At 51.4% G+C, this 15,375-nt stretch overlaps 3 protein-coding genes across 12 annotated transcripts in view; 2 read left to right on the top strand and 1 right to left on the bottom strand.

Annotated features, from left to right (window-relative positions):
- AP1G2 (adaptor related protein complex 1 subunit gamma 2) overlaps positions 1–4,647 on the top strand; it is a 28,796-nt gene extending 24,149 nt beyond the window's left edge. For 7 of the 8 annotated variants that reach the window (XM_084806497.1, XM_084806495.1, XM_084806494.1 and 4 more), the window contains 3 exons: positions 1,244–1,410; positions 2,169–2,267; positions 3,484–4,647. In XM_084806497.1, coding sequence (XP_084662623.1) covers positions 1,244–1,410; positions 2,169–2,267; positions 3,484–3,588 — 371 coding nt within the window. In that variant the 3' untranslated portion in view covers positions 3,589–4,647. Of the gene's footprint in view, positions 1–1,243; positions 1,617–2,168; positions 2,268–3,483 lie in introns of all 8 variants that reach the window. The other variant, XR_014783965.1, reaches the window with a different exon arrangement.
- Positions 3,678–14,590, bottom strand: THTPA (thiamine triphosphatase). 3 transcript variants are annotated; one of them, XM_084806506.1, is made up of 4 exons: positions 14,454–14,590; positions 9,173–9,365; positions 5,607–6,266; positions 3,678–5,171 (listed from the first exon to the last, which is right to left on the bottom strand). In XM_084806506.1, the coding sequence occupies exons 2-4, from the start codon at positions 9,204–9,206 to the stop codon at positions 5,029–5,031; spliced, it is 837 nt and encodes a 278-aa protein (XP_084662632.1). In that variant the 5' UTR covers positions 9,207–9,365; positions 14,454–14,590; the 3' UTR covers positions 3,678–5,028. The 3 variants fall into 3 exon arrangements, with proteins under 3 accessions (XP_084662632.1, XP_084662631.1, XP_084662633.1); XM_084806505.1 differs by having other exon boundaries at positions 9,226–9,365; XM_084806507.1 differs by lacking the exons at positions 9,173–9,365; positions 14,454–14,590 and adding exons at positions 6,413–6,436; positions 7,992–8,016.
- Positions 14,591–14,657: 67 nt separating this feature from the next.
- The window catches only part of ZFHX2 (zinc finger homeobox 2), a 29,662-nt gene continuing 28,944 nt past the window's right edge, over positions 14,658–15,375 (top strand). The window contains exon 1 of the mRNA XM_084806492.1: positions 14,658–15,000. The gene's annotated coding sequence lies outside the window, so the exon portion shown is untranslated. The remainder of the gene's footprint in view (positions 15,001–15,375) is intronic.

Genomic DNA, 15,375 nt, shown 5'->3' with positions numbered 1-15,375 from the left:
TGCACCCCATTATGGCTCCAACTTCCCAAGGTCAAGCCCCGCCATTTAGAAAGCATTCTTGGCTGGATTCAAATTATAAAGCAAGGCTGTTGAACTTCAGGCTTGTGGGCCAAATCCGGCGTGCTGGAGATCCTAATCTAGCCCTCTGGGGTTCCCAGATAACCACACCCTTTCCCCCAACTGCTAATTGTTTGGTGGTTTCCTGGCTTTCAGCCCTTTTTGACCCATTTGAAAAAGCTGACGTGACTCTCCTAAGGCTTAATTTCTGGCAGCAAGGGCATTAAGCTGAAGTGTGCTGGTATTGCTCGTATTTGGCTCTGCCCCCTTTTGCTTTCAGCCCTTCCCACTACTAGAATGCAACCCCCGAGAGCTTCTCCGAAATGGAATTTGGCCCTCGAGCTGAAAGAGGTTCAACACACCTGTTAGAAAGCCTTCACTGGGAATCCGTTTGGATCTTGAGCACAAGAAGAGCCCTGCTGGATCAGGCCCAGGGTCCATCCAGCCCAGCATTCTATTCACACAGTGGCTGACCAGCTGCCCACATGAAGCCCACAAGCAGGACACAAGTGCAACAGCACCCTCCCACCCATGTTCCCCAGCAACTGGTGTACATAGGCACACTGCCTCTGGTACTGGAGGGAGCATGTTGCCATCAGGACTAGTAGCCACTTATCCTCCATGACTTCGTCTACACCCCCCCACACACACACACACACACTTTAAAGCCATCCAAATTAGTGGCCTTCACTACCTTTTGTGGAAGTGAATTCCATAGTTCAGCCCTGCGCTGTGTGAAGAAGTCTTTCCTTTTATCTGTTCTGAATCTCCCACCCATCAGCTTCATGGCTTCTTGAGAACTTGGGTGCCTCACAGTGTGGTTGACTGGGGGAGGGAGGGAACCTGTCCTGAAGATGAGGCCCGCCTGGCGCCAACAGTGTTATCTTTTCGGCACCAGGTCAAGAGTTTTCTCTCTTCCCAGGCATTTGGCAGCACGTGATGGGTTTTCATTGATCCTGGATGCATGTTATAGTTTAGCTGATTGCTCAAAGTTGTTTTTAGATGCATGTTGTCTCTGCGTGGACTGTCTGTTTTTTAGGTTTTTAAATTTTGCATATTGTACGTTTAATGTTTTTAACCTTTGTAAACCACCCAGAGAGCTTCGGCTCTGGGGTGGTATAGAAATATTATTTTTAAAAATAACAACTCTGCTGACTGCCCACGTGTCCTCCCTCCTGTTCCACAGCCACCGCTTCCTCCCGCATGGCTGTATATGAACGAGACGGTCTGCTGGTCGAATTCTCAATGGAGCGCCCCCCGCTGGAACCCACCTTGCTGTTGATCACGGCCACCGCCTCCAACAGAACCCTGGATGACATCTGTGGGTTTGCTCTGCAAGTGGCCGTTCCCAAGGTGACGTTTGGTTGATGCCAGGGGCTGCCCACAACACCCCTGCGCTAGGACGCAAAGCTGCCGTGGAACGAGTCAGGGCACGGGTCCATCTGCCCAGTACCGTCAGCGCTGACTGGCAGCGTCTTCCTGGGATCTGGGGCAGGGGTTTTTCCAGCCCTACCTGGAGATGCCAGGGATTGATCCTGGAACGTCCGCATGCAAGATAGGTACTCTACCACTGCGTTACAGCCCTTCCAAGCCATCCTGAGATACTTCGTCATGCCTTGAACTTTAAAAAAAAAAAAACCTTTTCAAGGTGTGTGTGGGGGAATGGCCCAGGTTTTTTAGGGGGTCATTTAAAAAAAAGGAAATATACTTCCTTGCTATAAGACTGATGATACGATATTGAAATGTAAGGTTGACTATTTATGATGTATTGAATTGTAATATTGCCAATGTTATAGGTATAATTTTTAAGTAGAATGGGATTTGAAGTTTCTGTGTAATGGAGTTTAAATTTAATCCTTTAAAATAACTTATATATTTTTTTCTTTTCATGCTTTCTTCCTTCTCCTTCTTGTTTTCTTTCTTTCCTTTTCTTTTTCTCTTTCGTTACGGCTGTGTCCTCCTAAGAATACTGTATTATTGGGAAATTGTAGTTACTGATTCGGTTGTTGGTACTGTTTATTTCATTTATAAAGATGAAAAATAGAATTAAAAGTATTTTTAAAAAAAGGAAATACACCTTGCTTGAACTCTTGTCTGTTTTCTTGACACAGTCATTCCAGGTGGAGCTCTCAGCCCCCAGCAGTTTGACAGTCCCAGGCAAGGGGGGGGCTCCTGTCACTCAGCTTATTCGAGTGCTGAACCCAAGGAAGGTAAGAATCATGGGGAGGTGGGGGTATTTCATTTAATATATTGCTATACTGCCCCATAGCCGAAGCTCTCTGGGTGGTTCACAAGGGTTAAAAACCATTAAAATACATTATGTAAAATATAAAAACCATTCACATAATCACATAAAACAAACACACACAATAACATATATCTAAAACAATTTAAAAACAATCAGCTAAAGACAATCAAGAGACTCATTATATGCTGCCAAATTCCTAAGAGGGCAGTTTTAACCTGGTGCTGAAAAGATGACAATGTTGGTGCCAGGCGGGTCTCATCAGGGAAATTATTCCATAAATGGCTAGCCACCACTGAAAAGGCCCTCTCCCTTGATGCCACCGTCCAAGCCTCCCTCAGAGGAGGCTCCCGGAGGAGGGCCTTAGATGTAGAGCATAACGTACTGGTTGGTTCATGCCAGGATGAACTGAGGATGTCACAGTGATGTCATTTCCTACCTGACTTTTCACATCAAGACCACCCACCATTCTTGGTGTTCATTGAGCAGCAGTAAAGAAGCAACCAGTGATGTAGACAGTGGAGACTGGTGGAGGTAGAGGCAAAGTTTGATCAGGACAGACCTGAATCACAATCCCAAGGAGAGTTGAAAAATTCAGGCAGTGGTGTTGAGCCATGTCAACAAACCACTTTTAACCTCCTCCAGGACCAGGTCTTCTGTACCTCCCATAAGGCAAGGAGGGAGGCGTAATGCAGACGGCACCCTGACTTCCTGTTGGCCACTTTATTGGTGACCTTCCAGGAATATTTCCAATGTTTTCCTCTATAGAAGTTGCACCATCTCACTCACTGCTGCAAAGATAGCATGATGTCACTTCCCCCTCTGCTCTCATAGGGTGACTTCATCCTGGTAGCATACCAGCCACCATCATGACATCACTTCCTGTTCCTTCAGTGCAACTACCTTCCCTAGACCCTGTTCCTTCAGCTGCCTTGGTACTGGCTGCCCATCTCAGCACCTTTCTTTTCCTTGGTGATGCCAGTACACACACACTGCCCCGACTGCCCTAACTATGTTAAGGACTAGGGACTTGGCTCTTGTAAAAATGAAAGCTGGTATTTTCACAGTGTTGAATCCTGCACCCAAAGTAAAACTTACAATTTTGCAGAAAGGCATTTTTCTTGTTTGTAAGCGCATAAAGGACACAGCGTTACGTATGTTTTCTTCCTTTGTCACCCCAGCTCCCGCTGCGGATGAGGTTACGGCTTGCCTACACCCTACCCTCTGGGGCTGTGGTGCAGCAGATTGAGGAAATCAACTCATTCCCAGAGACAGCCTGGAAATGAACAGCATGTAATGGACTGTACCCCACCTGCACCAGGGGTTTCCCCACAATTCTCTCTCTATGTCAAGGACTAGGGACTTTTTTTCTTTTGCAATTGCAGCAGCAAACCACTGGGTGGTGACTTTATTCCATCTGGATCCCCTTATTAATACATACACATGCACACACATGCACACACCAGCCAGTACTGGGTGCACCAGAGGGTGTGCTATGGAGAGAGCTGCGGGGGCTGGATCACTGGAGCAGGAGAGACTGGGGGAAGATGCACAGATCTTTGAGGACAGATACCAGAACAGACAAGAGAGCCAAAGTAAGGCCGGAGAAATGGGGAGGGGGAAGAAGAAGGGAATCCCTACCTCCATCAGCCCTTTTCTCCCTCCTCACTCCCAACTGCCAGGAAATCAATTCAATTGATCAGCTAGACGGGGAAATTCCACAACAACCAAGCGAGACTAAATGGAAATCAATGAAGATAAAGAGCGGGAAGGGGGGTGGAGACCTCTCCAATAAAAACAGCCATGACAACCACGTCATTGCCCAATTCAGCTTTTCTACCCGGAGAGCACTACACAGCCGGCGCCGGCATGCCCAGCTATCTCCTCCTGTTCCACGAGCCAGTGCTGGGGAGACTCCCTGTTCACAGCCCCTCCAACAGGAGCAGAAGAGCCACTCCGTGGAGCCAGGGTGAGGGTCTGTCTCCATTAGCATTCTGTGGCCAGCCAGGGGCTACAGAAGGCAGCTTTGGGCTTGGTGGTAGTATCCACTGTTTTGGACTAAACTCTCATCAGCCCCAGGTCAGGAATGCTGGGAGTTGTAGTCCAGCACAGCTGGAAGGCTGGTCTAGATATTTTTCTGATACAGTCTTAAAGGCTATTTCGGGCTAGTGGCCACTATTGCAACATGCTGTGGCAATGAGTTCCACAGATCCACAGTACTTTACATGAAGATGGTGTGCTTCCACTGGGTGTTTGCAACCCCCTCCCCCCATCTCTTAAATTTGCTCTCAGTCACTCCCTGATGATCTCGATGTTTAAGCGTGAATAAATGTTTTTCCCCTTTCATTTTGTTTGCTTATGTAATAGGTCAAAACCTGGCTGTTGCCTCTCAGTGACCACTTCCAGCTATTGGCTGGCCTGCTGTGAGGTCACACAGTGCTCATGAGGATTCTAACTGTGGTGGGGAGAGGGTCGGCTGTGGAATGCTGAAAACCAGTGCTGTTGCTTAGCTGGATTTGGAAAGGCAGAGGGAGGAAAAGAACACACAGGGCCCAGGGAAAAAAATACAGCAGGGAAAAGATGGGATTTCCCCCCTCTTTTTCTTTACTGTTTTATTCACATCAATTTCTTCTCTCCTATTTGACAGTTACACTGGCCCAGGGTGTAAGTAACTTAGGCAGGGGTCTCCCCCCACTCCCCAAGCCAAGCATAGTTCCTAGCCCCTGTCAATCTTTTGCCCCTTCCCCATCCACTGCATCTCCCACTTTCCCCAGACTTTCATGTTGCGCTAGGGCCTCGTACAGTGCAGGTCTGAATTTATGCAGATAAGCAGACATCTTTCCAGGAATTTGCGTTTTCTCATCAAAGCCTGCCAGGAAGACAGAAAAAGAGGCGAGCTTTAATTCTACAAATTCAACTAGAAATGGAACAGTACTTTGAACAAATTCAGACATTCCAAAATGTGCTAATCTGAAATTCTGATTTCAGGTTTTGTTTTGCGAATCTTTTTCGGAGGGACACTTTTAAGGAAAAAAAAACACCTTCTGCATTAATCTTTACAATGTTTAAAATAGGGGAGGGCAACAGGCGGGCCATATGCCGCCCCCCCAACACGCTGCAGTGACGGCAAAACCATGGTGATTTTGCAAGGAGAATCGCGCGCCCAGAAGTTGGACCATAATTGCAGTCGCAGCAGCATTCCGCAGTGGGGGTGGGATGTGCCCCCCCCTCAAATTTACCCACTCAGTTTAAAACATGTAAACCCCACCCCTGTTGGAGAAGTTAAGTCTCCCACAGTCCTCACCCAGGTGGCTTCCCAGCTGCCTTATCCTCTCTAAAGCCTCCGGCACCTCCTGCTGCATGACCAGGGCTTCCACCTCTCCCACGGCATAACCAAAATCCATCTCGTCCAGGTCCACATTCAGGTTGCCCAGATGGTATTTGCTCCGTCGGGTTACAAAGCTGGCAAACTCCTGCAAGCCGAGTTCCTCCACTGCTTTGGCCACATCGTCATGCCAACCCACAGCCGGGTCCACTCCAAGCAGTCCACAGACACGGGCCACAATCTCTCTGGGGCAAGCCACTTCTAGGTATTGTGTGGCACAATGTGGCTTGCCAGCTGCCTTGATTGGCTGCAGCGGATGCCGCAGCAGGGGGCTCTCTGCTGTTTGTGGCAGACGCTGTGGCTTCTGGCTTTTCGCGGCCAGGCTACTAGGGGAGCCTGAAACGTTGGCACCCTCTCGTGGCTGCGGAGGACATTTCAGCTCCCAGCCGGCCCCCTCACGCTCCCGGAGCCAGTGGTCGGCTAGGATGAGGCACGAGTCTGGGACGTCATAGTACCGGTCGCGGAAGGAGAAGTTGCCTTCCAGGGTTGCCCCCAAAGCCACCAACTTCTCCATAGTGCCAGGCCCGGAAAGGAACTTCTGTTCCACCTCGATTAACTGCGAGCGCAGGCCTGCAGCATCTGTGGGAGAGAGCAGAAGCAATTAATGTTGACAAGAGCCAAAGAGGTGTTTTGTGTGTGTGTTTGTATCCAATTCCCTTCCCTGTACATTTCTCCAAGGTTCCCTGCTAACTCTGCATCATTTCCATGCTGGTATGAGCACTTACCTTTTACGCAATATCTATATATTTCTGGAAAGAGAGAGAGAAATGCCAGGCTCACATCTGTGCGACAGCCACCGCATCTAACCTTAAAAGATTCCCCCTCCCCTAATCCCAGATGTCTAGGGTCTTGGGCGGCAGTGGAGATCTCCGGCCCACGGTCCTAATCCAAGTAGTTCCCCATCTGGTCTGTGAAGGCATGGGCTCCCTCCCCAATCCACTCCCCTCCCGCAAACCCTGCCCGCTGGTCCATTATAGACTGGAAATAACAAGGGGGTTCTGAGAGCACCGTTCCTGCTGCTGATTGCAATCCCCTTGTTCTCTCCAATGTGATTGGACATGCCACAGGGACTCCTCTCTTCCCCAGTCTCTCAGAATCCCCTTGTTATCTCCAATCTGTAATCAGAGATACCAAGGGGATTCTCCTCTGTACCGCTCACCCCCAGATTCCCCTTTGCAGTGCTCACCTTCCCTTCAAACAGAGCGAAGCCTGCACACTGCAAAGCTGGGGCCCAGCCAAGGCACCAGGTCCAAATGCTGCACTGCCCATCAGGGGGTGTAGCCACCCCCCTTGACACCCAGGGCATGGCTGTGCCCCTGGTGTCATTTGGCCCACTGAGAGCTGGGGAAGGGGGTTGTCCGGCCTCCCACCAAAAGGCTGTTCTCCTCCACTGGTCAAGGGGTCACTGGTTAGTTATCAGGGAAAGGCACTCGCGGCGTTTCCCAACCAGGCCGAGGACGGCTGCTCTTAATCAATGCACTGGCAAACTCAGGCCTGGGATTTAAAAACAAAAAGCATGTTGTGCGGCAGAGGAGTAGTGGAGGTTGGATCCAAGTAAGATTTTTTGTTTATCTCCACAGTGTTGCCAAACCTATTGCCTCCCTTTTCTTTTCACCTCACAGACCTTCCGATCTCTCCTGTTACTGTTTGCTTGTTTATTTAATTATTTATTTGCATTTATATCCCACCTTAACTCAAAAGAGCTCAAGGTGGTTCCCTCCTCCACCATTTTATCCCCACAACAACCTTGTCAGGTAGGCTAGGCTGAGAGATGGTGAGCAGCCAGTGAGCATCGTGGCTCAGGGTGGATGTGAACCTGGGTCTCTCCAGTCCTACTGACACTTTAATGGCTAGGCCGCACCGTTGGCCTCTTCTGCCTCCCCCATTCGCTGCCGTTCCCACATCTTCTGCCCTGGTGCTTCTGCTCCCCCCCCCATTCCCTCAGTGAACCCTTCCCTCGGGACTTGGCAGCTGCCCACAGTCCAACGTTGTCCTAAGCAGCCACCTATGGGAAGCTCAGCCTAGGAAGGAGAAGCCAGCGGTAACCTGCACCCCACCCTGGCACACACACATACCACACTCCACCTTGGTACCCATCCCATGCCACCCTTGCATATATGCTCTCTCACACACACATTCTTGCACATACCGCATACTCCACCCTGGCATACAAAAACACACATCCTTGCGCACTTCACCCTTGCACATACCCCTCCTCCACCCTTGCACGCACACCCTTGCGCACTCCACCCTTGCACGCACCCCCTTGCGCGCGCACGAACACCCCCCCCCCGCACACTCCACCCTTGCGCATGCCCCATCCACCCTTGCGCATGCCCCCTTCCACACTCCACCCTGGCAGATGCCCCATATTCTACCCTTGCACGCACGCCCCCTTTTCACACGCCCCGTTGCGCACGCCCCACACTCCACCCTTGCGCGCCCGCGCGCCCCCCCCCGGGACACGCTTCCTTCCTGCGGTGAGGGGGCCCTCCCGCTCGCCGCCTCCTCGCGCCGCCCCCGCCCGCTCGCCGCGGCGCCCCCGGCGCAGCGCCCGGGCCTTGCGCGGGGCGAGGGGTCCCGCGCGCCACCGACCTTCCCCCGCCGCGCGCGCCGCGTCCCCCTCCACGCCGAGGCCGGGCGGGCTGCAGGCAGAGGCAGCGCGGGAACTACAGCTCCCAGAGGCCTCTGCACGGGGGCCAGGAGGGCAGAGATAGGGAAACGGACGACTGTTGTTGTTGCTGCATTTTTAAAGAACCAGACAACAGGCCGTGTGCTCACTCCTTGTTTAAAACACTAACGGAGGGGGGAAGAGGAATAGCGGGGGGGGGGGCTGGCAAGAGGCGCAAAGGCACGTGGGAGTTGTAGTCTCTCCGCTCCTTCCCCCCAGCAGGTGCCTCTCCCCTCCCCGCGCCCCTTTGATTCCCTCCTCTCCCAGTTCTATTTTTTATTCCTCTCCCCCAGCGACTGTCTCGCTCCCTCGATCACCGTTGCCAGGGCAACCGGAAAGCTGCAATTAAGAGCAGCGGGGGGAGGGGGGAGTGCGTGGCGGGGGGAGACACACGCAGGCTTAACCCCTTCCCAGCCAGCACGCGGGGCGCCCGGGCTCTCTCTGCAGCTGCGGGGATGGGGAGCGGGGCCGCCGCGCTGGGATAAGTGCAATAATCGGTAGGTCTCCTCTAACACCAGGAGAGTGTCCGGCTGCTCTTTTTACCGGCTCTTCCGGGCAAGGAGCCGTGAGGGAAGTGGCTATGTTGTGCTTCTTAAACTGAATTAGTCAAAAGCGCCTTACCACGTTAACAACAACAACAACAACAACAGGGCTGCAAAGTTTCATTGATTAATCGATTAAAAACTTTTTGTCGACTGCTTAGGTGCCCCTGATTAAACAGGGAGCAAAAGCATTTATAATCCATAACAGCATTGTGAATGTCATTACACGGTATTATTAAATTATCCGAATATTGAAATACGAGTTTCCTTACCTGTGGTAGCAGACACTGCATCGGCATGCGCCATCTTCCAAGAACCAACCTACCTTCCTTCCAGGTGTGAGAGAATCCCTCTTCTAAGAGGATAGCCATTTCAGCACGCGCGTGCATGGCAGGCGGGCTGGCGGGCTTCTGCTTCCAAAATACTGAGTCAGATCCAGACTTCGTCATGCTTGGTGCAGACTCACTGAAATCAATGGGATTTAAGTTAGTCATGATTAATTTAAGCCCCCATATTGATTGCAGCGGGTCTACAAATACGATTAAATCTGGATCTAACCCAGTGTTTTACCCATATGCAAGCTTGTGCTAATTCACTCAATAAGTTAATTGATGAATTGAGTAAAGTTCATCTGATTAATCAATTTAAATGTCTTGAACTGGGTTGCAGTCCTGTATAGTGATGTTGATAATTATATTAATATTTGGAGGAAGGAAATGGCAGGGCCAAAACACTGAGATTGGGCTGAGACAGCACCAAATACTTGAGGCTCCCTTATGGCGGGGGCGCAGAACCTCTTTCAGCCTGAGGGCCGGATTCCGTTCTGGAGAAGCTCTGGGGGTTGCATTCCAGTGATGGGTGGGCCAAAGGCAGAGGGGGGGTGGCCAAATAGCCAAACTACCAGCACATTTTAGCTTAAAGCTCTTGGTGCCTGACTCAGCCTTAGGAGCGGCATTTCAGCCTCGGGGGGGGGGGGGCTCCACAAAAGCCAGGAAACCGAACAATAGGTGGCCCCAGCGGAAAGGGGGTGTGGCTATCTGGTGAACCTCAGGTACCCTGGCGTTAGGTCCTGCACCCCAGGTTTATGGAGTTGGGTAAAGGGCAGGCGGGCGGTATTGCAGGGAGTGTGGAAGTCTGCTACCCCCACGTCCCGAACGTGGAAGAAGGAGATGGTAGCATAACAGCTGCCAACTTTTTCTCCTGGCTCTGTTCCTGTGCCTTTCACAGAAGCCTGACGCAGCAAAGCTTATCTGGAAAAGCTTTCCCAGGCAAGGAAGAGGCCTAACTCACTTGCAACCCACAAGGCCCTGGGCCAGCAGAAGGCAGCTCAGAAGTCACTGTTAGGTCTTCAGGCGGTCTCCAGCAGACTGGCAAGGGCTTCTGGCTCCCAATTTTTTAAGTGTAGCCAATAAAGGAAATCTCTGCTGTCGCTGGGCCTTGTGCTCATCTCTTCTGGCTTGGCCTCAGTGTTCCTCACCTCTAAAATGGGAATGTTAACAGGCTGCCTTTGTGCAGCTCTACTGGCCAGTTTTAAAGTCAGAGCTGCAGTAATACGGATGTAGGTTTGTATTTATACGTGCTGGTTATCCTGGAGTTTTATGTCCTGCTCCACCACCCCCACCTCCATCGTACCACTTTGCACCTGGGGCTACCACAGACCTGCAGACTGCCCCCCCTGCCCTATGCGAAAAGCTGGCCTGCCCTAAATCTGTTTTTGCTGCCTTCCTGAGACTGTAAAATACAGGGCGCTTGCCCAGCATCTGGCAGGCCATTATTCATGGGTGACGAGCTACGTTTGGCTTGAGGAGGTTGCAAAATGGCCCGGCAAGCATTTACCTGGCTCATAACCTGAGCCATGCTGACCGGGCCACCTTGACTCAGAGAGAGAAGCCCATGATCTCAATGGGGCTTACTTCCAAGTAAGTGTACAGCCAGGTTGCTGTTAAAGGCATAGGAACAAGGTCAGAGCAACGTGTTGGCAACCCCTACCTATGAACGACCCCAAATACATCAGAAAGGGCATATATGACTGGGATGTCCCATCATTCCCTGTTCTACAGATGGATTTGGCAGGGGAACGATGGAAGGTCTGAAGGGAACAATATAGGGCAGTGGTCTATTAGGGGTAGTGGCTCTGTGGAGGACAGAAAATGGGGCGCCAGTCCCTTCCCCCCAAATACTTCCTATTCTTTCCTCCTGCTTGACAAAGAAATAGACTACTTTTCCCAGCAAACTGTGCCAGACGGTCTCTACAGATTTAAGGCCTTTGCTGAAAAATTGGAATTTAGAACTGTGCTGCTGTTCACACCCCAGCTCTAAAAGCTGCCCCCCCACCAGCTTTTGTTTATTTCAGTGGGGTTTGTGCAAAACATCCAAAGGCACTGGGCCCCATGGACTAGATTGGTGTACCACCCTTCATGACAGCATGAACCCACCTCATCTCATGGTGGGGCAGAAGGGAGCAGTTGTGTGTGAGTGTGTGGGGGGTGTAATTTCAGCCGTGGCTTAACTTCAGAACTTCTTCCAATGCCAGGCCTAAGCCTAGAATATGACATAACAGAGACAGACTCTGAGCATGTGACAAGTGTCTTTCATGACGGTGTAACCACAACCAGCTCCCAACATATCTGGGAATAGGGCAATGGAGCACACTTAAAAGTAAGTGCACACACTTACCTTCCTAATTATTATGCAGAGTTGAAACCAAATATTTAAGAGAGTCAAGGTGCTAGTCCTGTGTGTCAATTGGTGTGGTGAGTGTTGAAAATTTGTGCTGTATGGCAGTGAGAAGGAAAGCTTCTTTGTAATCACCTTTGACAGAGTCTCGGAGCACGTGATTTGCATGTCGCTGATCTTGGGTTCAAACATCTCTGTTTAAAAACACCTTAAGTAGGACAGCTGGGGGAAAATCCTGCCTCAGAACTTGTAGAGCATCTGGATTACACAGTACTGAGCTAAATTTGAGAAGATAGGTGTGTCTTGCTACAGTTGACTAGTCTCTTATTGGTGGTATTTATGTTTTTAGCTTCTGGGTGGCTTTTACATTGTCATACATTTTTTGTAATGTGTGTTTTTTTAATATGAAGGCAGCCATCTTAAGGGTTTTGTTTGAGCTTTAGGATTAGATACAAGAAAACAAAGGGCCTTACCTCCGTTTCAGTTTGTCAGTTCACTGTCTACTCAGGAGTAAATCCCATTGAGTTCAATGGGGCTTACTCCTAGCTAGGTAAGTTTGCAAAAGGTTGCAGCATATGTTGCTTAAAAAAACGTGGGTTTTAAGATGGGAATGAGCTATCCTGAGGGGGCACTGTTAAAGCCATACAATGTCCAGGTGGATTTTAAATATAACAGTTTTTTCTTTTAAAAAAAAGATGGGCAGACAGACAGGTGGTTTGACTGAGGCATAAGGCAGCTTCTTATTTTAAATTTAAATCCATGTTTTAAACAGTGGCATCACACTTCATTTCTAGGGGAGAGGAAACGAGATGGCAAGGCATGAGTCTGCCTGGGAACAACCTTACTGGCCCTGTTGTAAACCACCCAGAGAGCTTTGGTTATGGGGTGGTACAGAAATGAAATTAATAGTAATAGCAATAAAATAATAATAATAATAATCCCCTCAAATCCCTGAGGTGTGTGGGACTCTGTTTGCTCCATACAATGAGGAAAATGTACTCTGCACCCGCTCAGGAGAACTTAAGAACAAAAGAAGAGCCCTGCTGGATCAGACCATAGGGAAGCCCATGACACAAGCAGGGTCCCTTTGATACTGGTTTCCTCTAAGCTGCTGATATTCACGGGTAATATTTTATTTATTTAGTATGTTTTTAATCCACCCAATGTTCTCTGGGCAGAGTACAACCAGTTAAAAACCAAAAACACATTTTAAAGCCCCATTAAAAATATAAAATACAATACAAATATTTAAAAGAATAAAATAGAATATAATAAACAATGCACAGCACAGGAATCGATAAAACTGCCACAGTAACCTAGAACTAGGTCTCTAAAATGCCTGGGGGAAAAGAAAGGTCTTTGCCTGGCACTGAAAAGATAATAACATAGGTGTCAGGTGAACCTCTTTGGGGAGTTTAGTCCAAGAGGGGTGCCACCACTGAAAAGGCCCTCTCTCTTGTAGCCACCCGCCTAGCCTCCTTTGGTGGGGGCATGTGGAGAAGGGCTCCCGAAGATGACCTAAGGGTCCGAGCGGGTACATGCGGAGACGTGCCTTTCGGTGCTCCATTTAGCTATAACGACTAACAAGCTGTCCATCAAGCTGTCCTCCTCCATTAATAATTTCCTTTAAAACCATCTCAGCCAGCGGCTGCCCTCATCACTACATCTTGTGGTGGCGAGTCCTATAAATCAGTGATGTACTGTGTGAAGAAAGAATTCCTGCCCTGAATCTGCCCTTTCGTATGTTCCAGGGTTGGGCCAAAAGAGGCCAGGATAGATCCCTGGTGAACCTCGGCAGAGAGTGGGTGTACCCTAGGGCAGCTTTCCTCAACCTGGTGCCCTCCAGATGTGTTGGACTACAACTCCCATAACCCCCAGCAAAGCTGGCTGAGGGATTATGAGGATTGTGGTCCAACACATCTGGAGGGCACCAGGTTAGGGAAAGCTGTTGTAGGACAATTGTCTTGTTGAGTAAAAAAGCGATAAATAATTGTCTGCTACAATTACAATGGGAGGAGCTGTAGCGCAGCAGTAGAATTTACGCTTTGCTTTGCAGGTGGCCCCAAGTTCAATCTCCGGGCAGTTCCAGTTAAGATGTTGCTGCTGCTGCTGCTGATGATTCATAATAATAATAATAATAATAATAATATACTAGAACCCAGGTTCATCCTATGAAGCTGATTGTTAGGAGATTCAGGACAGAGAAAAGGAAGGGCTTCTTCATATAGCACAGAGTTAAACTATGGAATTCTCTACCACAAGATGTGGTGATGGCCACTGATTTTGATGGCTTTAAAAGGGGGTTGGACGAATTCCTGGAGGAGAAGGCTACGGATGGCTACTAGTCCTGGTGGCTATGTGCTGTCTCCGGGATTAGAGGCCGGATGCCTGTATACATCAGTTCCTGGGGAGCATGGGAGGGAGGGTGCTGTTGCACTCCTGTCCTGCTTGTGGGTTTCCCGTGGGCAGCTGGTTGGCCACTGTGTGAACAGAATGCTGGATGAGGTGGATCCTGGGTCTGATCCAGCTTTAGGGCTCCTCTTATGCTCATGGGATGAGAAAGCTCTCTGCCTGAGGGCTAGCAGACCTCCCGCCAGCCTGAGTTGAGCGTCCTGGACCAGACCGGCAAACAGGCTGGCCTGCTATAATGCCATTTCGGCTGTCGATGGCTCGGCCTACCTAGCAGGGCTGTCATTAACAATTCCAAGCGGGCCATGTCTCCGAGGCTTTTTGAGCTCTCAGAGTGTGCCGTCCTGTCCAAGCAACAATAGGAACAGATCAATAATAGTAACCATGATAACGACGTTTTGTCCTTGCTTGCGGGCAAGCAGTCTGGCCCGCCCCAGTGCCGTTTCGCATATCGATGATGTGGCCTACCTAGCAGGGTTGTCAGTGAGAGTTCCGAGCAGGCCATGGCTCCGGAGCTCTTGGGGCTGCCAAAGCGCGCCGGCCCGTTCGGGCAACAGGACGAGCAAATCAGTGACGACGACGACGACGACGCTCTGGCCTTGCTCGGGTCCCGAGGACTTCATTTCCCATGCTGCTCGGCTGCACCTGTCCAGCGCTCCTCCCCCCGCCCCCCCCGCTCGTATGTATGCGTGTGTGTGTGTAAATGTGCGTGTGCGGCGGGAGGGGGGGAGGAGGGGGACTGAATTGATTATTCCATTGTGTTGGAAGGCAGCCGCCAGGTCCGCGGAGCGAGGGAACGAGGCGGGCTGGGAGGCGGACGAGTGTAAATCAATGGGGAAGCCCCGGCGCGGCGAACCCCATCGATTTTTGCCTGCCTGAGCCGAGCGAGGCGCGGCGCGGCGCGGAGGAGCAGCCAGGCGGAGGAGCGCTGGCAGCTGAGCCCGCCCGCCCCCGCGCCCCGGCGGCCACGAGCGGCAGCGGCGCCGGCTGGTCCCCTCGCTCTTCCCGCGGAGGAGTAAGTGGCATCGATTTCCTATCCCTCGCTCCGAGCCGGCGAGCGGGCGGCGAGGGGGGCGGGCGGCGGGCCAGCCAGCCAGCCAGCCCGCGGGCGGCGGGAGGCGAGCGCGGCGGCGGCGGCGGCGGCGGAGCGAGAGCGAGAGCGAGAGCGCGGCGCCGGAGGGGGCGCCGGAGGGCGGCGGGGATGGCGAGGCCGGGCGGGCGGGCGGCGCGGCGCCCGGGCGCAGGAGGGACGGGACGGGACGGGACGGGACGCGGAAGGGCGGAGCGGAGGGCGGCGGGGCCGGCGGCGAGCGGGGGCCGGGCGGGGGCCGGCCGCCCGGGGGAGCGCGAGCTCTCGCTGGCCCGCGGAGGGAGGGAGGGAGGCAGGCAG

Source organism: Heloderma suspectum, chromosome 6 (assembly GCF_057233095.1).
Source record: "Heloderma suspectum isolate Gila_16-S chromosome 6, 16-S_ref, whole genome shotgun sequence".
Lineage (NCBI taxonomy): Eukaryota > Metazoa > Chordata > Lepidosauria > Squamata > Helodermatidae > Heloderma > Heloderma suspectum.
This window is presented reverse-complemented; position numbering and strand designations above follow the sequence as displayed.

Bases quoted from the DNA above. Each gene is read 5' to 3' on its own strand.
- THTPA (XM_084806505.1), bottom strand. From the start codon at position 9,349: ATGACGAAGTCTGGATCTGACTCAGTATTTTGGAAGCAGAAGCCCGCC. The intron at 6,267-9,225 runs GTAGGTTGGTTC...TCTCTCCCACAG, and splicing joins CTCTCACACCTGGAAGGAAG to ATGCTGCAGGCCTGCGCTCG. The intron at 5,172-5,606 runs GTGAGGACTGTG...TCTTCCTGGCAG, and splicing joins GCAGCTGGGAAGCCACCTGG to GCTTTGATGAGAAAACGCAA.